This window comes from Maylandia zebra, linkage group LG10 (assembly GCF_041146795.1).
Source record: "Maylandia zebra isolate NMK-2024a linkage group LG10, Mzebra_GT3a, whole genome shotgun sequence".
NCBI lineage: Eukaryota > Metazoa > Chordata > Actinopteri > Cichliformes > Cichlidae > Maylandia > Maylandia zebra.
Window position 1 is genome coordinate 14,259,212 of NC_135176.1, and position 20,233 is coordinate 14,279,444.

The 20,233-nt window shown below is 39.9% G+C and overlaps 1 protein-coding gene across 1 annotated transcript; it reads left to right on the forward strand.

The window, feature by feature from the left end:
- Window positions 1-4,134: 4,134 nt before the first annotated feature.
- Window positions 4,135-15,329, forward strand: arhgap31 (Rho GTPase activating protein 31). Its single transcript, XM_004563996.5, has 12 exons — window positions 4,135-4,985; window positions 8,308-8,410; window positions 8,787-8,931; window positions 10,139-10,221; window positions 10,346-10,453; window positions 10,554-10,690; window positions 10,780-10,987; window positions 11,086-11,207; window positions 11,433-11,480; window positions 11,689-12,321; window positions 12,421-12,569; window positions 12,878-15,329. The coding sequence occupies exons 1-12, from the start codon at window positions 4,886-4,888 to the stop codon at window positions 14,876-14,878; spliced, it is 3,837 nt and encodes a 1,278-aa protein (XP_004564053.3). The 5' UTR covers window positions 4,135-4,885; the 3' UTR covers window positions 14,879-15,329.
- Window positions 15,330-20,233: the final 4,904 nt, after the last annotated feature.

The following is a 20,233-nucleotide window of genomic DNA, read 5'->3' on the forward strand; positions in this document are numbered from 1 at the left end:
TTTTAAGTGAGCAAACTTACAAATTCACCAGGGGATCAAATAATTATTTCCCGCACCATAAATATGCACAAAGCTGGAAAAGACTTCAAAGGCACGTCAGGAGAGCAGAGTGTTTATCAGTTTCACAATAAGACAAATTATGTACACATGAAGGGAACTTGGGCCTGCTCTAAATTATTTAGTAACAACAGTCTGCAAAGATCTTATGCAGTGCACGCCATGCACATCTGAGAGAAATGAAAAGCTGAACCTGAGGATAACAGGAAAAACAACTGTGGAAAATAATTAACCAAAAGCAAGTGTTCATCTCAGAGGACGAAGGAAGGAAGCTTTGCTTTTTGGAAATGATTTCTAACGTCATATCTGGAGGAAAAGTGCACTGCACATCAACACAAAATACCAAAATGTCCTTGTTTGGGCCTCCTGTGATTACCACAGGACCCCGATCTTATGCACTTGTTAAAAAAAATGGGAACGGTCAAGTCAAAGTACTATTAGGCACTTAATGTTCATAATTAATAAGAAGGTAAAGAAAATGCAGGTTATTGCTACTAGAGGTCTGAGTTGCCAGAATCACTGCCCTACACAGTGAACGGTCACTGAATGTGTTCAGTAAAGACGTGCAATGTCCAGCTGTTTGTGACGCATTCAATTTTGTACATATCTATAATAATGGATTGGATTTATATAGCGCTTTTCAAGGCACCCAAAGCGCTTTACAATACCACTATTCATTCACTCTCACATTCATACACTGGTGGAGGCAAGCCACAGTTGTAGCCACAGCTGCCCTGGGGCAGACTGACAGAAGCGAGGCTGCCATATCGCGCCATCGGCCCCTCTGGCCAACACCAGTAGGCAAGTAGGGTAAAGTGTCTTGCCCAGGGACACAACGACCAGGACAGAGAGCCCAGGGATCGAACCGGCGACCTTCCGGTTACAGATGCGATTCCCAACCCCCTGAGCCACGGTCGCCCCTATGCATATTTGTTGTAACTGTGCATTACATAAGAAGCACAACCTCACTGTGCAACTTGCTGTAGTGCAAAGATTTGACCAGAGGAGGGCGTGGAGAGCACAACTTCCAGTTTAAAGAGGACATCTCAAGGTATTTAAGAAAATTGCATTTATTGCCAAACAACTGGGACAACAGTGGCCTCAATTCATTATAATAATAATAACAGGATTAAGCTCAGACATGGAACAATAAAAGAAAATAAAACAAATGATCTTTCTTGATGTTCAAATAATGTAAACTTATATCTTATTTTCTAGGATTCTAATATTCCTGCTTAGTTAGAAAACATGGCCTAATCAGGTTTGGCGTGAATAGGCTATGCAAACAAAGGGTTAGACTCTCTGTTGATATAGTTTAAGCAAATTGACATAGCACCTCACGCCTATTTAAATCACTAAAGCCAACATAGCCACCTGTCTCGCATCAAATACAGCTGAAATATCAATCTTCTGTCTTGAAAACCTTATATCCTCATGCAAAATCAACAGTTTTTTGTATATATAAAGAACATTTTCTACCTAGTTGTGTCATTTCCCTTCTTCCACATTTAGCTGGAGCCAAATTGTGCTGCAGATCTACCAAGGCATTGCATCACTCTGAGAACATGGAGAACTTGTTCTAAAAGACTCAAAGTAAGGACAAGAATAACTCCTTATTAGTCGCACACACAATGAAATGGTCTCTTAGCATAGACACTTTTTTTTATTATTAACCAGTGCAAAGAAAGAGCGGGATGTCTGAGGCTTTGTATGAACAGCATGATGTCATCTCCTCTTCCTATGGTGCAGAATGAAAGCTTTGTCTTGCTGAGGCCAAGCTTGGTCATGTAGCTCACATGTGACATTCACAAAACACTCACAAAAATATCAACTCTGCGAGCTGTGATCTACTCAACAAACCACACAGTGCAGATATTAAAAAAAAAGGTCCACAGCTACCTGCTGTGTGTACCTCGTTGTTCTTGCTTTTAAATACTATATGGCTTGTGTAAGAGCTCCTTTGTCAGATGTTCTCATTTCTATTTGTAGCAGAACAGTCATTTAAGTATGTGGAAGTTTCCTCTTTTTTCTCCAGTTGTTTCAAACTGTTCAGTTACGCAGGTCAGATGAGTTGAATCTGAATTTTGTGTGTGTGTGTGTGTGTGTGTGTGTGTGTGTGTAGGTGTGTTTGTGCCTGGATGTCAGTATCAGCCATGTCTGTTTAGAACAAATAGATCCTGGGAAAATGATTCCTTGTTTTCATAAATACGTAGAAGTGAGAACAGATGGATGGATTAACAAAATGTTCTCAGAGGGAAAAAAAAAAAAGAAAGACATGGAAACTGGCATTTTTGACAGCTGTAGTAAAAAGTGGTGGTTAATGTTTTAGAGAAAGAAAGGATTATTTGTATGTAAAGAATCCGCATAGAATCATCACCCAAGTCTGCCGTTTTCTCTCTGCTCTACTGAGAATTCGAGCTTCTGTCAACTCATTGTTTTGGTTTTCCGGCCTGTTATTTTACTTTGGTTCACTCACACTGCTTGTGTTAGCGACTGGGCGGGAGGCAGACAATGTCAGCAATGAGCTGGTAAACAGAGCCGAGCATTTAACAGCCAAGGAGCCAGATATTTCCCCAGGGAGCAGGAGGAGGCCAGAACACAGCTAAAAGAAGCATGATTATTAGACTTATTAGGCTTAAGTTATGGGGTGGACAAAAAGCAAAACTCTAGATTAATGCTAACGTTACTGCATATCTCCTAGACGTGTAAAAGGCAGCACTACTCCCTATCTGGTTTACCATTAAAAAGTGATACCAGGCTTATGTTTTTAATGTTTGGTTTGCAGCTTGTTATTTTATAGCTTTTTATTTCTGTATAGGAAAAAGTTGCTTTTACTCCAAATCAGTTTTTCAAGTTACGTAAGGCTGGTTTAACATGCTCTTTGGTGTCTGCATATGCATGTTTTTCTGGCAGGAGTAAATGGTTTTAATTCGATAAATGTCTACAGTTAATAAATCATTGCACTCGGTGGTTTGTCAGGGGGAATCAGCGATTATGTCCAAAAATGTCACTTCATGGAAAATTCAGTTTTTCACGGCTTTAAAATTCCAAGCCTCATTTGCGGAATATGTTTCTTGGGGTCTGTAATTTTCCCTGTTAAACCGTCAGAGTTCCACAGCGCTCAAGAATGCACTCACTGGCCATTTTATTAGGTATAATCATATCACAGTGACTAAACGCATTAAGGCATGTAGTCATGGTCAAGATGATTTGCTGTAGTTCACACCGAGCATCAGAATGGGGTAGCAGCTGATTTCAGTCATTTTGAACATAGAATGGTTGTTGTACAAATCGCTGATCTGGCATTTTGTCCCACACAATCACCTCTATGGGTTACAGAGAATAGTCTGAAAAACAAGAAATTGTGGATTTAGAGTTCATAATGATGTCAGTGGTGTAGTGGTCTATGGGCCTCTTAGTAACAACTGAGCATAAACACCACAGCCTACCTGAATATTATGCTGACCATGCCCATACTTTTAGGGCTACAGCGTACTCATCTTCTGATGTCTGGAGAGAAGCAGGAGATTCACCTCATGGATGTACAGCTGACAAATCTGCAATAACTGTGTGATGCTGTCATATTTATACGGACAAAACCCTGGAATGTTTCCATGAAAAATTAAGGCAGTTCTAAAGGCAAAAGTAGGGCCCAACCCAATACATATAAGGTGTACCTTATATTGTGGCAGGTGAATGTATAGACTCACTATTTATGGAGTTGGGCATAATGACCCCTGCAATTGTGTTTGTATTACATGGAAAATATTACATAGAAATCATTTACATTCTATAACTAACACGACTCAGTGTTTTAGCCATTAATTCATTATTTGTTTGAATAGAAACTGAACTGAAAAAGACAAAGATTACATATGTAGCAGTTAGTAACAAGAACCATGTGTTGTCCATCTCGCCACGCCACCCCTCCCCATTTCCCCCCATTTCCCATCTGTGCCCTTCAGGCCCTTACTTCAGTCAACTCCCACTTCCCTCTTCCTTCATAACCCGTCTGTTTTTGTTTTCGAGCCGGAGCTCTTTGCACAGGAAACTGTATACATTGGGAGCATTCAGGAAGGCAGAGAGAAGTTTTCCCGTTAGCTCCAGGTTTGGGCACATCAAAAAAAAATACAGAGAAGAAGAGAGTAATTACTAAACTAGGAGAGAAACACAAGTGTCAGCTGTTCTCACTCCCTTAACTTCACATCCCTCCCCTTGCATAGTCTCAGCATTTAAAAAATCCCAGGCATACCACTGCCACAAATCAACACGTTTACGTGAATGTATTTATTTGTGAAATTAGAGAAATCTGTGTAAAACTAGGGCCATTCTTCATTGGGGGGGTTCTTGCCCCTCTTGACGCATGTTCGTCTTAGCTACAGAGAATCTGTGAAGAAAAGGAGACAGTGTGGAATGAAGGAAAAGAGGAGGAGAAAGAAGGAGCAGAGCGAGACTGGTTGGGGGTTAAAGAAAAACGACAGGAAACCGACGGATCCTAACGCAGTTTCTGCAGAGCTTTCAGAGATAATGCCACATTCTAGAGAACCAACAGTCACACCGTGTCTTTTTTGTGTTTGGTCTTCTGTTAAAGTGACAACACTCTAAAGGACTTCAAGTTTAAAAAGTGACGTCACTTCTCCTCTCCTCTTCCAGCAGTGTGGTCAGACAGAATGTGAGCGGATGCAGATTTTTTGGGAGCTGTTTGCTGGGATTTCTATGTGGCTGCTTTTTGATCTACTAACTCAACTTTCTTGAGGTCATATGGATCATTCGGTGTGCTCTCAAGGAACCTTTTGCTTTAATCATCTGGACTACTAACTGGATCCACATGAAGAATAAAGGGACGAAGCAGAAGACCAAGAAGAAAGGAAGTGAAAATGCGTTCGGCTGTGACCTGATAGAACATCTCCAGAATTCAGGACAAGATGGTAAACTCTTTTCTTTCTTTTTAAAAATTGCTTCCTTGAAATCTAATTCTACTTTTCCAGAACTGTTGCTAAACTTCAAACTATTCCTATTAATAAGTATTTCCCATACAGATAGAGGCTAATGAAGATAATGAGGGTAATAGGCTTTACTAGTCGTTTCTTATGTTGTTGTAGCTATTTTAACAGAAAAATTGTATGAGTAGAAGACAAAACATTCCTTCATGTAATAAACACAGTCTTTGTTCAGCGGTTACATATACACACTGTATGTATCCAAGTTTTTTTACATTTAGTAAGGTCATTCATTCACCCACTGACTAAATTAAATGGTCATTTGCGACGTTGGGTGTGGCTCTTACATTTTTGTGTCAGTTTCCTATGGTGGCTATAGTTCCTATGAGTAATTCTGTGCCTACCAAAAGACTTGCTAGGACTGCGGCTCCCTGCTTCTGTGAGAAAATAACGAGCCAAGAAAAACAGACCAGAAACAAAGACTTCCCGACTCATTCAACAGATTGTTCAACTAACCGGGTTTTCATTAGCTTTCTGGGGTTTTTCGTGTCCGTTTATGTCATCCTCGTTCTTTTATCACCACCGTCATATGCGAGGTTTGACATCATATGTTAAATATGAAAAGAGTGAAGAAAAAACCCTCCCACGTGCAGATATGAATAGCTACGCAGAGGGTAACTTTAAAGATGACCTGTTACAGTGGACACACTGCAAGGCGGGGTATTCAACACAGGAAGTGAGGGAGGAGGTATAGGTTGTACTCCTATGTCATGGAAGCATATTGGGCTTTTGTACTCTTAGTGACTCTCCATGAAAGTAGCTGAACACCCCTGAGAGCAACCGGCAAACTCACAGCAACACAACATAGATGATAAGTTGAGTAAAGGCTCAAAAACCTATATATTTTGATGCATTTGAAAGTGTTTTCTGTATTGCTCTTCTTGGTATGGTTAAGTGCTGAAACAGCTTTAAAAGCACAGCGTTGTGCACAAGTGACAATAATGCATTCAGCACACTTGTACATCTACAATAAATGGTATTTGACAGAAAATACTCTCAACTTTTGCATTTTTAAGATTAACTTTAATCTAAACTGTCAAAAAAAAACAAATGATAAATAATAGTTGATAATATTTAATGAATAAATATTGATTTGATGCCAAGAAAGTTTAAAACATACACTTCCTGTCTAGATGAAGTAAGGTTTTTTTCAGTTTTTCACATTAGGAATGTGATGTTGGCTCTGTAAAATAACAGCATCAAATACTTTGGTCCACGTACAACTGTTTCTGTAACATGTTCAGTGTTTAATGAAACATTTAAGATGACAGTAGCAAGACGTGCAAATACCTGTTTTTTACAAAGTTTCGTGTATTGATTTGTTGCCACATGCAGTCAAATCCTGTTTCCGAGGCTTCTTTGTAAAACAGATGAAAATCAAATTGCGTTTTGTCCTTCTGCGAGAGGCAGAAATCTTCTCTAAGTTGGGAAACGCGGAGGCACAAAATGGAAACTCCAGAGTGCCTCATCGTCCAGAATTTAACCACAAGCATGCTATTAAAAGTCCAATTAAGTCAGAAGGAAGAGAATTTAAATAGCAGATTGTTGGTGTCTGTGGTGATGAATGAGAGACTAACTCCTGCAAGTAATATTCAGGCATTCATTTTGTTGAGGACACAGTCTATGTTTTGTTTGCGAGATCATTCGTTTTGTACGAAAAAAACTGAAACATTACATAAAATTCAATATCTAAAAAAGCTAAATGTTGATTAAAACTTTTTAATTTGTTTTATATTCAAACTTTTATTTCAGGCAAACAAAAACATGGTATGCTTATTTTATTTTTTTTACTATTTCAGCCCTTATCAGTCAGAGTCCTAAAAGAACACCTTCCAATCAACAGATATGAGTAGACTTTTAATTTGGAATGTAACCTTTAGCTTCCTGAGACCTGTGTTTATGTTTAAGTTGCATTTTTTTTCCAATGCTAATTTCTCTAAGCTATATGGAAGTAGTTAATGAGTGAGTATAAAGATAAGTATAAAGACTAAACTTTGTAGAGACTAAAGAAGTCTGTCCTTCTATGGGGCAGTGTGTTTATTTTACAACATAACACAATAATGTCACAATATTGTAATAAAGTATATTATGGCCTCTTCTTTAAGTTTGTATTCAACCTAATAACGTAGTTTTGCAGCAATGGCAAGTGTGTATATGTAAGTATCTATGAAAAAGAAATTCTTCAGGAACTGTGGTGGTGAAAAATATGCATGGCTTTTTTCCAAGCTACCAGTTCCTTTGGCAATAAGTCAAAAAGTTGATTTCGGACACTGCTTTCAGTTTCCTGTCACACTTTGACTATTTAGCCTATGAAACTGACAAGACACAGTTAAACAGTTCAACACCTGCCACTATCATACGTTTTCTGATAGGCTAACATCAGCAAGCGTTTACACTACTGTACAGTCAATATAACTACAAATGGAATAAGTTGGGGACTGACATTCAGTCATAAGTAGCAATATACTTTTAAGACTTGTAAGTCAGTATAGGAACCTTAAATACTCATTTGAAATAATAATGCCTTAATTAAATTCTTTCATCTTTAAGTACGACAAATAAACATGTCAAATACATTCTATAAACCTTCATAATGCACAGTTAATTAATGATAATAATTAATGACAGCAGTTTGCTGATCTGCGTGAAACTCGGAAGATGAAAAATCTGATTAAATGTTGGAGGTCATTTCTATTATTCAGAAGTTTTTTAAAGCAAGAGTAAGCTGACCCAGGAAGTGACTTGCAGTCAATTTTTATTTTCATAATTAGTTAAAGGGAAGCTGCGATCGGATCGTATGGTTGCAGTCCATTCTCATAAGGTTTTAAAATAGTGGAGCAAGACAAAGTTGTGTTCAGAAGGTGATGTGCCGTCGTTTAGAAAGCTGCGCAGGTCAGTGGTAACATTTCAAAAGCCGTTTTCTATTAGAGGAAATGTCGTAAGTAATCCCAGCTACAAGGACTGGGTGTGTCAACTTTCCTCTGAAACAAACAAACCATTTTTAACTTCCTGTCCACCTACAATCACCAGCCCCAAGGAGTCGAAAACGGTCATAGTGGAACAAACCACATACCATGAAGTCGACCGTATGCATTGTTACTGTGGAAAGTTAAACGTACAGCAATTTCCTCCCCTTGCTTTTCCGATTAATGCAATGTGGATATGTGTAAAGGAAAAAAAAAAAAGGTGAAACACGATGAAATATAATCGTTCAGGTTTCTCTACAATTAACATTGTTTCTTTAATGAAGTTCCTCAGGTCCTGAAGAAATGTGCAGAGTTTATTGAGAAACATGGGATTGTGGACGGGATCTACAGACTGTCGGGGGTTACCTCAAATATCCAGCGTCTCAGGTACTCCTACCATACTTTTTTGAAGATTTGCAACAATTAGACATGACATGCTAAGAATTACGATTTAAAATCTTAGACTAATCCTGATGGTCTGTATGTATCGCCTCTGTTTATATGCAGCTTCTCTGAACAGTTACTGGTGTATGTATTCTTCTTGAAAGAAACAACACACATAAATCATCTGCGTTATGCAAGTGTTTCCTTAGATCTTTTTTGCATCTTTTTTTGCATCTTTGCTGGTGATTTTTCCCCCCCAAAATAACACAAGTCAACTGAATAGACTTAAATCTTACCAGCTACATTCTGCAATCGTAGTTAGCAGGGGTGTTAAACAATCAAAGCATTCAGCTAAGTCTGTGTGTGTGTTTGTGTGTAGGCAGGAATTTTGTTCTGAGGCGTGCCCTGACCTTACAAAGGAAGTGTACCTCCAGGACATCCACTGTGTGGGTTCCTTATGTAAGCTGTACTTCAGGGAGCTACCCAATCCTCTGCTCACATATGAGCTTTACAGCAAATTCACCGTGAGTACATTCAAGTCACATCTGCTGTCGTGATGGGGGAGGGGGGATCCTGTGTGACACAGAAGTGGTTTGACTGCACGTTCAGCTGGTCATATGTCACTCACAAGGGTACAATTAGCAGATATCAGCTTCATATTGGCTAATTTGCATTTAAATGGTATTTTTTGACCTAATGACACTATTCATAAAGAGTTTTTCATGTTTATAACAGCTGTAATTTTACAGTAATGACAACAATAACCACTTCCAAAAAATGTGTTACTCATGAAAAAAACTTAATTTAAAGATGAAAAACATCTTGTCTGTTTCACTGTTGCATAAGATGCACAACGAAGTTAGAAAAACACAGTTAAAGTGTAATCACATCTTCATAAATTCAGATTTTTAGCACCGAACATTTGTGAATTTTCTGGATAAAATGCAGGCAAGAAAGTAGGAAAGAAGGAAACAGGAATATCAAACTCTAAGATCAGGATCATATTTTCTGCCCAGCGTTCTGTGTACTTTCACGGGGCATTTGCATACCTTGGCATTCGTACATTTCGTGCCGCTGGTTCCTGAAAAACTGCAGGACTCCAGTGTTTTAGGAAAAATCTGCCCTTCGCACGGTGCACTAAAAACATCATAAGAACAGTTTAGAAAACTTTATTGTTTTCTTTAAAAGAACAAAGTTGGTGCTAAATTGCTTTCAGATTGCAAACGTTGCTCCTTTTTTTTGCATAAAACGTTATTTTTAGGTGGACGGTTTGTACTTTTGACTGTTTGAGTTAAATGCAACTTACAAAAGCTCAGCTGTTTGAAGCTCCACTGCATTAGTTTTACAGCAAACATACCAACCTATGCTTGTCTGTTAACAGGGCTAACAGCCCTGACAGCTAGATTTTTTTTTTACCCTACAGATAATTATAACATTAATCATATCGAGTGTAATCTAAGATAAAAAAGAAAAAGAAAAAGAAAGTTCAATGTTGTTTTAGTGCAGGGCAATCTAGTCGTTCTGCAGCTATATTAAGGTTTTCTCTGATTAATGATTAGAGAGCTGCAGAGAAAACGCTAATGCTTTTTTTAAAATATAATGGTACTCTATAATTCAAACAATCTTCTAATGTACTTCCTCTAACATATACTTAAAAGAATGCTGGCGTTCATGTATCTCAAAGTAACAAAATTAGGCTGACGTGAATTATTTTGTGCGGTTCGCATGCAGGAAGTGGTCTCAGTCCAGGACGATCATGAGAGACTTTTACACATTCAGAAGGTCATCAAAGAACTGCCGACTGCTCACTTCAGGTGAACCTTTAACTTCTTAAACTTTAATGGATGTGACAGTCGTCCTGCTGACAAACTCTTTACTGTGTTTGACTAATCGTGTTTAAATAAGTGTGAAAACACATTTTTTCTCACCTATCCTTAGGACTCTGGAGTACCTTGCAAAGCACTTGTCTCACCTCGCTACCCTGAGCACCCAAACAAACATGCATACACGTAACCTTGCTTTGGTGTGGGCTCCAAATCTGCTGAGGTGCGTTTAGATGTGGTTGAGACACATTATACGCCATCCAGTGTCAATGCAAGTTTTTACTGTTGGGTTTCAACACTTGTTTTTGTATTTCCTTTTTTAGATCTAAAGACATTGAGGCTTCATCTGGTAATGGAGACATGGCTTTCCAGGAGGTGCGGATACAACAGTCGGTGGTTGAGTTTATTTTAAACCACGCAGATCAGATCTTCAGCAGTGAACAAATTCAAGTCAAAGAAGGTATGACACTTCTTTTGCTGAGGAGAAATGTTGAGCTGAAGCATTTTCTCAGTTACCAGCGCAAAAAACAACATTTTATATTTCTCCAGGACCGGTTTCGAAGTGTGGGGAAAAGTACGCCACGCTCCCCATCAGTGGCCAGTGTGGGCCAATGAAGTTGATGAGTTTGGAAGAAGCTCAGGCTCGCTCCTTAAGTCCAGACCACCCTCTCCATAAAGAACGCCAGCGAGAGAACAGTTTGCCTGATACAAGCACGGCCACGCTCTATCACACCGTCATAGACATATCAGACAACAAGTAAGATTTGGCCTCAGCCTCACGTGTGTTTAAAGTGCTGTGATGCTGTGACATGTGACAGATGCCAGTGAGCTTAATCTTCTCTCTTCGTTTGTCAGGAGAAAGTTTTCTGGGAAATCGAAGAAGTGGAAGTCTATCTTTAACATCGGAAGGTCTTTGGACCCAAAGGGAAAACTTAGCCGGAATGGCAGTGTGCTCATAAGAGCACAGGGAATGACAGGTAAAGATTCCCACAGGAGAGAACTATTTAAAGGAAAACTAGCTAAATATACGTCCCCACCGGGCAACATGAACAGCCAAGCAAGTTAGAAACAGTTGGACAACATGATTTGCCTTTTCCTTTGACCTTCTTTAATGATGTTTCAAAATTATGCAGGCCTTAAAGCGAATATCCAGCCCATGCTAGTTAGTGTTAATTTAATATTTCTTTTTTGTTTTCTTACAGAAAAAGCTGCTCTCCGTCCATCCAGGAGCATGGAGTCCTTGTACACAGGTGGGGCTTAAACCTTGTTGTAACTATTTGCATGGAACTGAAACAAACTGCATAAATTTTGGATGTTTTAATTTAGCAAAAGACTTTCTCTTTGCCTCGTTATAAGAGAGTACCATTGCATATACTGTAGTTCTCAGAAATCGTGTGTGTAAAAGGGCATGACATTTTCTTATGCTAATATTTATCACTTTTGGACTTTGAATTGCAGATGATGACAGAACAGGAAGCAATAGTCCAGCTGGTGGACCAGGCAGTATTTTCATTCCGGATGTAAAATCCAGAACGCTGGGATCCGACTCGCTCTGTGACATCAGCGAACATGATCAAAACTGGGAGTTTAAAGGGAAGAACACTGGGGGGGCAACGGGTGGCTGGAATGTCAGCGAGAACCAGAAGGGCTCTGAGCCCCCTCAGAAAAACCTGCCAGAGCAGCTCAAGGTGTTTAAAGGTGACGACCTCGGTGGCTACAAGCCCACCTCCCCAAAAAACAGGAGGATGTTGTACTCGGCTTCCTCACACAACAGCTCCTCCCGACCCTCCTTTCCAGGAAGTTTCTTCCCACTGGAGTCTTCGCCGAGGCATCAGCGCAGAGCCGTCAACATATCTGAGCCTTTTGCTGTGTCTGTACCTCTGCGTGTGTCAGCAGTTATCAGCTCTAACAGCACGCCATGCAGAGGGCACGGCAAAGAAAAAGCAGCTACTCTGAAACCCTGCAAAGAGACTTCAGAGCAGAGCGGCAACAGTGGAAAGAGCAACACTTTCCCCCAACTGGAACGGAAGAGGCAGGAAAGAGCAGAGAAGAATAACGTAGAGGAGGTGACGTCCAGGGTATCGTCACAAGGTAAGGCCATCTTCCTTTTTTTGTGTGAATTGTTGCTCACATCTAAAGTCATACTTGTGTAACCGGTTGCAATGAAAACAAAAAACATGTTTTATTCAGATATAAGGAAAGAAATGGTCCAAGACGGTCAAGGAGAGAGGAATATTTCTCAACTGGAACTGCAGTCCCTTGCAAATGCAAGAGAAGGCAAAGATGCAGCGCCATCTTCTGGGAAAGAACTGCACAACCTGCCCACAGAGAAGCAACTGGTAATCATCTCCGATTACAGATGTTGTCTTTTATTATAGTTCAGGTGTAACACTCCATAATAATTTGTGAAATTAATTTTTTTTAAGGAATAAGTACTGTATTTGCTAGTATTATTAGTATTTTGCGTCACGTTATTTACTCAGGTTTAGCCTTTTTTACAAAAAGGAACTAACCAGACCCAATAACACTGCTTTAAAATACCAGAAATGTTTTAGTGTGGTAACCCAGTTGTTCTTGCTCATGTACATTTGCTGTAATTTGTTACTCTTTGCTAATCTTTGCTTGCTTATCCCTTATAACTTCCCAGGATAAGAGATCTTCTACTGGCAAAGACCTGTGGTCTGACCTAAACCAGGAACTGAAAATAACTGAACCCGAATTTGACCTGCTGGATGAAAATGTTAAACAAGTTAACGTCTCAACAAGCACTTGTGTGAACACTAAGTTAACAATGGATGTTAAGGCGAAGCGCAGCCGCAGCTCTCCATCTCTGTCTTTGCTATGTAGAGAGCAGTCTTCAAATACCTCTCGGAGTGATTGTGAAGTCGTCGCAAAGAAGCAGCCTTCAGAATCAGACATCTTACTGTCTCTTCACAAAACTGCACCGCCTACTGACACGATGGATGAGAAAGAGAAGAAACTGAATCTTAAAATCCCACCCTTAAACAAAGATAACTCAGTTTACACCAAGCAGAGCCAGCTTTGTCCAAAGAAAGCCAGTTCAGACCAAGTCATAAATCATTTAAGAATTGAGGATGTTCTTGTGGTTGCAGATAATATAGACAGCAAATCTCACAAACACGAAATTCCTCAGGAGAACCAAAATGCCTTCAGTGATGGAGCGAAGAAAGTTATGATTCCTGAGTTGGAGATCCCTCAGAGGCTTCCAGTGTGTTTGGAGGAGAAACGTAACACACTGGAGCTGCCGAACCTCGACGATGATGAAGGAGGGACTTCAGAGGAGCTGGACCTGGTGGAGCCCTGGGAGGATATTAGCTCCACTAAGCAGTGGGTTACAAGCCCACTCCACTCACCTGATCTGGAGCACTTATTTAACCACCTGTCACCCTTCAGCTCACACGGGGAAACTTTGAGCTTAGAGGTGGAGAAGAGCTCATCTCCTCAAGCTGATAACAACAAGTTCTTCAGGAGCACCGAATGCTCTCCAGGAAACCTCCTTCAGACTACAAACAGCAAACCAGAAACAACGTGGATGTACGTTCCTTCGGCACCTACACGGTCGAGCTTGAACAGCAATAGCACAACACAACCTCAAACGGAAAAGTGCAGCACAACAAAATCGAAGAACACAGCGTCATCTCAGAGGTTTAATAGACAAATGTCGTATGAGGCAGCAGCTTCAGAGAAAAGAGAGGAGAAATGCTTTTCTAAACACAGGCCGTGTTCGCTTAACTTGGATCTGGGACATAGGTATATCAGAGACATTTCTAATCAGCAAAACCGTACTTCATCAGAGTTTTCCTCCTGTCAGAGGGGGCTAATGGCCTCATCTGGAGCTGTGAACAACGGGCTGCCCTCAGAGTTGGAGCTGTTTCTGAACGATCGGCAGGCGCCTCTCCGGCGAAACTCGGCCCCGGTCAGCGTGTCTTCTGTGCGGACAGCCTTCATGATAAAAACGTGCCAGGCCAAAGCTGTCCCTGTCATCCCCCCAAAGGTGCAGTACAGCCAGATACCTCACTGCAGACCCGAGAATGAATTTGACAGGGTGAAGGAACAAGAAAAGGAGAATCCTAAAGTGAGCACGGAGAAAAGCAATGCTGCACCTCCTCCGAGCGTGTCAGACCTAAAGGAGGAGCTGGAGAATAAAGAGCCAGCCCCCATACTCCAAAAACAGCCAAGTGTTGAGAAATCTGCCGAGTCTTTGAAGATCTCATCCACTCCAGAATTGCCTGTGATAACCAGGAGGCACACACCCAGCCTGGAAGTGTTTGTGGATTGTCCCAGACCCAGCAGAGGGAACCTCTTACAAAGACCGTCCTTTAGGAACAGACAGAGACCTCAAAGTCTTATCCTGCTCAGCCCTCCGTTTCCCATCATGGACTATCCGACGTCGGGGGATGACGGCAAGCTCCTTTCACCCATCAAGAGCCTGAATGACGCGTCAGCAGCGAATGTCTTTTCTAAAGAGATGGCCGAAAATTTCAGGACAACAGAGGGGATCGCTCTTCAGAATAAAATGACTATCCCAAAAAGCGGACAGAGACTGGAAACGTCAACCAGCTGCTTCTACCAGCCACAGAGAAGGTCGATGATATTTGACAGCAGGAGCCACAGGCAGATTGAGTGACTGGAGATCCACTCAGCGACCATGTATGTAAATAGATGCGATACATCAAGATCCCAAGGAAGATGATATGATAACCTGTTGTAAATTGTATGACTCACACATTCCTTGAAAGGCGGTTTAAAAACAGGAAGTAAGTGGGAAAGAGGAAAAGGAAGCCACGATGTGCCTGAGTGCCATTTATCCTTGAGTGACATCTGCAACCAATGTTTTTTTTAAGTCTCCATTAGTCTATTATTTTGGTCTCTATTGTGTTAGAGATTGATTTGCTGTCATCTAATTGTTTTTAGCTCATTTAGGAAATTTATGTAAAATTCATTTTAGGATAACAGACATTCTGTCTCATTCCCAAGGCATGTTATGATATATATCCTACCCTGTCAAAGAGAATCACTGCCAGACTGGAAAGTATGAAAAGCATCCTTTTGCTATTAAAACTGCAACTTGCAAACTGGCTGCCGGGCAGCTTTTGTCATAGATGGAATAGTGAGCTGTGCTAAATATTTTCTGATGAATGAAAAATCACTATTGACCTTTTAAACCGCAAAAAAAGGAAAACAAAATCTTAACTCAGGGTTGAAAAACTGGTTGTTTATCCAGAGGCTTGAAGTACCATTTTAACCATACACAGCTTCAAAATCCAAGTTATACATGAAAGTAAAATGTTACCAGCAACACAGACCTCTGAAAAAAATGTCCCTTTTAAACTTGTATGGAGTCATTTGGTGTAGCAGTGTCTAAACCACATTTTACTACCACAGTTAGAAGTGAAACCCGAGGGGTCTGGAGATGATTAACGAAGTAGGAAAGAAAACGAAGGGAATATCTGTTGCACTGATTAGTAGATGTTTTTGTGCATAAAAGGGTTAGTAGCTGTATCTGTCTGATATAACAGAAATGTAGTTCAGTAAAGTAGAAGTATGGAGAAGTTTAAAGATATGAAATGGAAATATTCAAGTCAGGTACACTTAGTTCAAAATGGTCAGGTTAGGAAGGTTTGGTATGGAGTAAGTAGGTAATCCATCCTCACACGCATATTTAAAGAAATACATGGACAGCAGATAAGCACAATGTACCATAGTGAAGACATAAATAATAAACTAGAGGATCCACACAGCAGCATGTAGGATTTTAAAATAACTATACTATGATTTGCGTACATGAGTTATCGCTGCAGGAACAAAGCTGGGTTTTTTAAAACAATGCTGTTCTGCACTTTGGGACGCGGAGCCTTTCTCCAAAAGAAAAAAACTGAAACTCACGATCAAAGCGGTGCCGTAGACGCGGCTCACCCGTCAGCCCGTTAGACCATTTGATTCAGTGAGTTTCTGTTCTTTATAGATAAATATGACACTGAGGAAAAGGGCAAAGCAGCCCCAACAAAAGCATGATACAATAAACTCAAGGTGGCTTTATCAATGTGCAAATATGACAGATGATAGAATATGGGTTTGTTTTTTTTACACGCAGCTTTTTACAGTTTATTAAGATCAGCTTTAAATCAATAATTATTCCAAGAAATGTATAAAACTGAAGATATTCCCTCTTAACCCCTAGTGAATGGATATTTGATGCATGAGTTTTGGGGAATTGTAAAATTAAAGAAAAATACATTGCACAATACAAAAAAAGCAAATTAAAACAAATGAGAGCTCATTTATGCAAAATCATATTTCATTTTTGTTTAGTTAAGTCAATAAACACTTTTTTCCACCATAAAGTTGAATATTTTACTATCATTTCATTTTTCAGGATTTAAATGGATGTTGGATGTAAACATCTGTGTATGAGTACATTTTCTAAAATCATGGATCATAATAATTATCTTCAATTTTTAAAAATAGTAGAATATAATGAAATCATCAATGTACCAGCTTGTGATCGGTCTCATTATCCTGGAGTCATCCAACAACACCACAGTCATCTGGATACGTTAACTTGTCCTGTGTTCATACCCGCCCTGTCACATGTTTTTGCATGGGATAAACAATAACAGTGAGATAATAATATGGACATTTCAGTTATCCGTTAGTTGCATCCAGTCAATTTGCAAGTCAAGAATCCAGCCCACAAGATTTTTATTGAGGCCAAATTGTTCGAATAGTTTGCTGATTTAACTCTAAGGCAGAAATGTGCTGAAGGTTGAAGAAAAATTGACCCACAGCAGATGAGCATACCTTTACGATTTCTGCTCCTCTATGCGGTCTGTAAGCAAGCTCCACGGGTTGCATTGACTAATCACTGATGGTTAGTCATTTGTTATGGAGAGAGCTGAGTCTGCAGGAGCGCTGTCTGGATTCTGGTACACTCATTTCTAAAAATGTCAGAATACAGACACTGGAAAGAAACCTGTCCCATACTCGTGAGCGATGTGATGGCACCGCATGAGATTATGACCTTTTTACATACTTGTGTCAACCTAGTTTGTTCTCAATAGCCTGAATACAGATCTCAAGCCTGATCCTTTACAGGAAAATGACTTTATTTATTCCTTTATGAAGTTTCACGTGACTTTACGTAAACCTGATACTGTATATTACACATGCAACGACAGGCTTAGTGAAGAGCTGGTGGCTGTTTGTTTTTTTTAAAGAAGTATTTAAAAGGAAATTTCTATCAGCACATGAATTAAGAGCTTTAATTCCTGTGTCACTTTTTTCTGTAATATGATTGAATGGATTTCACTTTGGATTTAATGAGAGGGTTTTATTTGGTCATCTGATGATGTGATCAGCGCTGCTCGTCAGACAGTAAACTGGAGCTTGAGTTTGTGCGTGCTGACTGTATTCACTGTGCTTGGATCTTAATGGTGCTTTGTGTAAAAGTCGAATAACACCATCTCCGTTTTGCATTTTCTGCTATTTTTGAGTGAACAGCCCAAAAAAAGAAGATTTTTTTTTAAATCACTTTGTATGTTAAATTGTATTTAAGATGTCCTTCATGTAATTAAAAGTTGCGGTGTTTTTATACTGTAGTTTGGACAGCCTGGATGTGTGATTCATGTCATAGTGTTTAATTACTTTGTAACTCATGTATACTTGTTGATACTGAAAATTATTGATTGAATTGCGTGTAATCATGGAGTGGGGGGAGCCTTCGAGATGAGCTTTGCCTTAATTATCTGATTATGGCACCTAAAGTAATGTACATAAGATGAGTTTTGTTACAACAGAAAGCTATGAAAATAAAATGTTCAAAAAAAAAATTACATAAATCAGCGTGTCAATGACTGTTATTAAATCACGGCATGTCCAGCTCACCACTTCAGAGCTAGAGTTTAATTATTTGTTAATTATTAGTTTACTGACGTTTCCACTTTGACAGCATGAAGTGTTTTGGTACCCCCTGACAATGAAAGCAACCAATCCCAAAAATGCAAAAGAAAGAAATACTTCTAAATATTTTAAGGAAGAAAACTTTTCATTTGGCTATATTTTCCAAAGAAAAAGTTTGGGTTCCTTAAGTTCTTAGTCATAATTCCCCTCAGAATCACAGCTTTCAGCTCTTTGTTATTTCAAAAGGCTTCTAGCTCTGTGATCTTTCACCACTGCTGTTTTATATTGGTAAACATTTGGAAATGATCCCCTTTCTGTCTTTGGTGTTTTCTCTTTTTTTACATACTCGAGAATTTGCTGATATCCAATATAAGTCTGTTCTTTTCTCATCCAGTAAATTGTCCCCTGACCCAGTGGCTGCAACACCAGCAAATTCTGTTTTCATTTCAAAACTTCACAGACTCCATAAAAAACCCACCAAACATTTTCAGATGCTTGTTGTTTATTTTATTTCATCATCAAAGTTTTCGGTGATGACTGTAACAAGGCCCACCCATACAAAGCTGATTCAAGTCTGAGATTTTGGTAAAAGTCATGAGTGCTGCACATATTTTGTGTAACGCTCCTTTTCACCACTTTGACATGGCACAAAGGATCAGTACACCAAGTTCGCTTTAAATATTGAAACAAACGCTTCATCTTTAACTTTGTAACTTTTTGGTGATAACTTCATCTTCTACTTTACAGTAAGAGACCACCATTGCTTCTCTATCACTTTGAAAGGTACATGCAGGCTGAATACAGTTTAATAGGTTTTTAAAGAGTGCCCTCCTGACTGTTTTTCTGCCCTTCTTAAAAAATGTATCTGGATCTTAGTGCCAATCTTCACAAGTAGATGGTTAGATAGGAATTCTCTGTTTTCCTCTCCTTTTCAAAGCAGCTCCCTGAAAGGAGAATAACAGAGCTGACCGGTGCTGCTGCCTGAATAAGAAGTATTCCTGTAAGGGGGCCCCCCGAGATTTTTCATGTCAAAACTCTGTAAGCCTGGTGGAACACACGCTTCCATTTTAATCTCCTGGCTCTGTGCTTTGCCACCAGGTGACGCTCCTGCTTCACAGTGCACATCCGCGCAAGCCACCCAGCTGCGGAACAAACAAACAGACAAACGCGCTGAAAACGGAGAAAGTGTGCGCTCCAGGCACGTGAAAGCGTTTCAGCTGCTTGGCATACAAGGCGATGGAGATGGTAGAGGTGTGGTGCCCTTTATCTGTCGGCCGAGAGAATCACTCGGGTTGTCTGTCACTTTGGTTCCAGAGTGTTTTTAGTGCGTGTACTTTGCGCGTGTTTGTGCGTCTTTAGGGGAAAGACAACCGCTTGTACTCTCTCCTGACCCCCTTTTTTTTATTATTATTATTAAAAAAGGGTTTCCTTCTGCATGCCCACACAGTAACAGCATAAGGTCTACGTACTGCAGCAGCATCTCAGCAACAATTCTGCTACTACCTGGAACAGAAACTGACAGAATGCTTTAAAACGCAATGACACACAAGTCTTTTTTAACACCATCAAAAGCAAATGAAAACTCTGTAATTGATTTTTTTTCTTCTTTCTAACCTAGACACAATAAATAGGCCACCACCAACACCAACATGTTTCTTTTTCGCATCTCAGTGCGCACGGCACAGTTCTGTTATCCCCAGTTTTTATGTCTAAGTCTGATATTTACATCAGTGGCCTGTGTGCAGGTGCCACAGTCAAACGCCGACAGAAAACAAATACGTTTCTTTGTCCAAATGTCAAATCTCATACCTATTTAGACAGAAAAAAAAGACAAATCATCCTCGGAGGCATTCAGGTTGCGTCAGTGGTGGCGCTCGCAGAGGTCTCTTCCATGTCTGAGCAGTTCATTATTTCTCAACCTTTGACACTGCTTGTGTATGGGCCGAGAATTAAAAAGGCGTATTCTGAGCACACTGAAAAAGGCAAGCAGAGCACAGTGCGCGCATTGAATATTCAATTAGCGAGGGGCGACTGAGGAAAAGTGAAGCTGCGTGCCAGTCCTTCATCTTACACTGCTGATTAG

What these genes read in the sequence shown, in the direction of transcription:
- arhgap31 (XM_004563996.5), top strand. Translation starts at nt 4,886, where the DNA reads ATGAAGAATAAAGGGACGAAGCAGAAGACCAAGAAGAAAGGAAGTGAA. An exon ending in CTGCCGACTGCTCACTTCAG is followed by an intron (nt 10,222 to 10,345) that starts GTGAACCTTTAA and finishes ACCTATCCTTAG; the next exon opens with GACTCTGGAGTACCTTGCAA. An exon ending in TGGGCTCCAAATCTGCTGAG is followed by an intron (nt 10,454 to 10,553) that starts GTGCGTTTAGAT and finishes TTCCTTTTTTAG; the next exon opens with ATCTAAAGACATTGAGGCTT.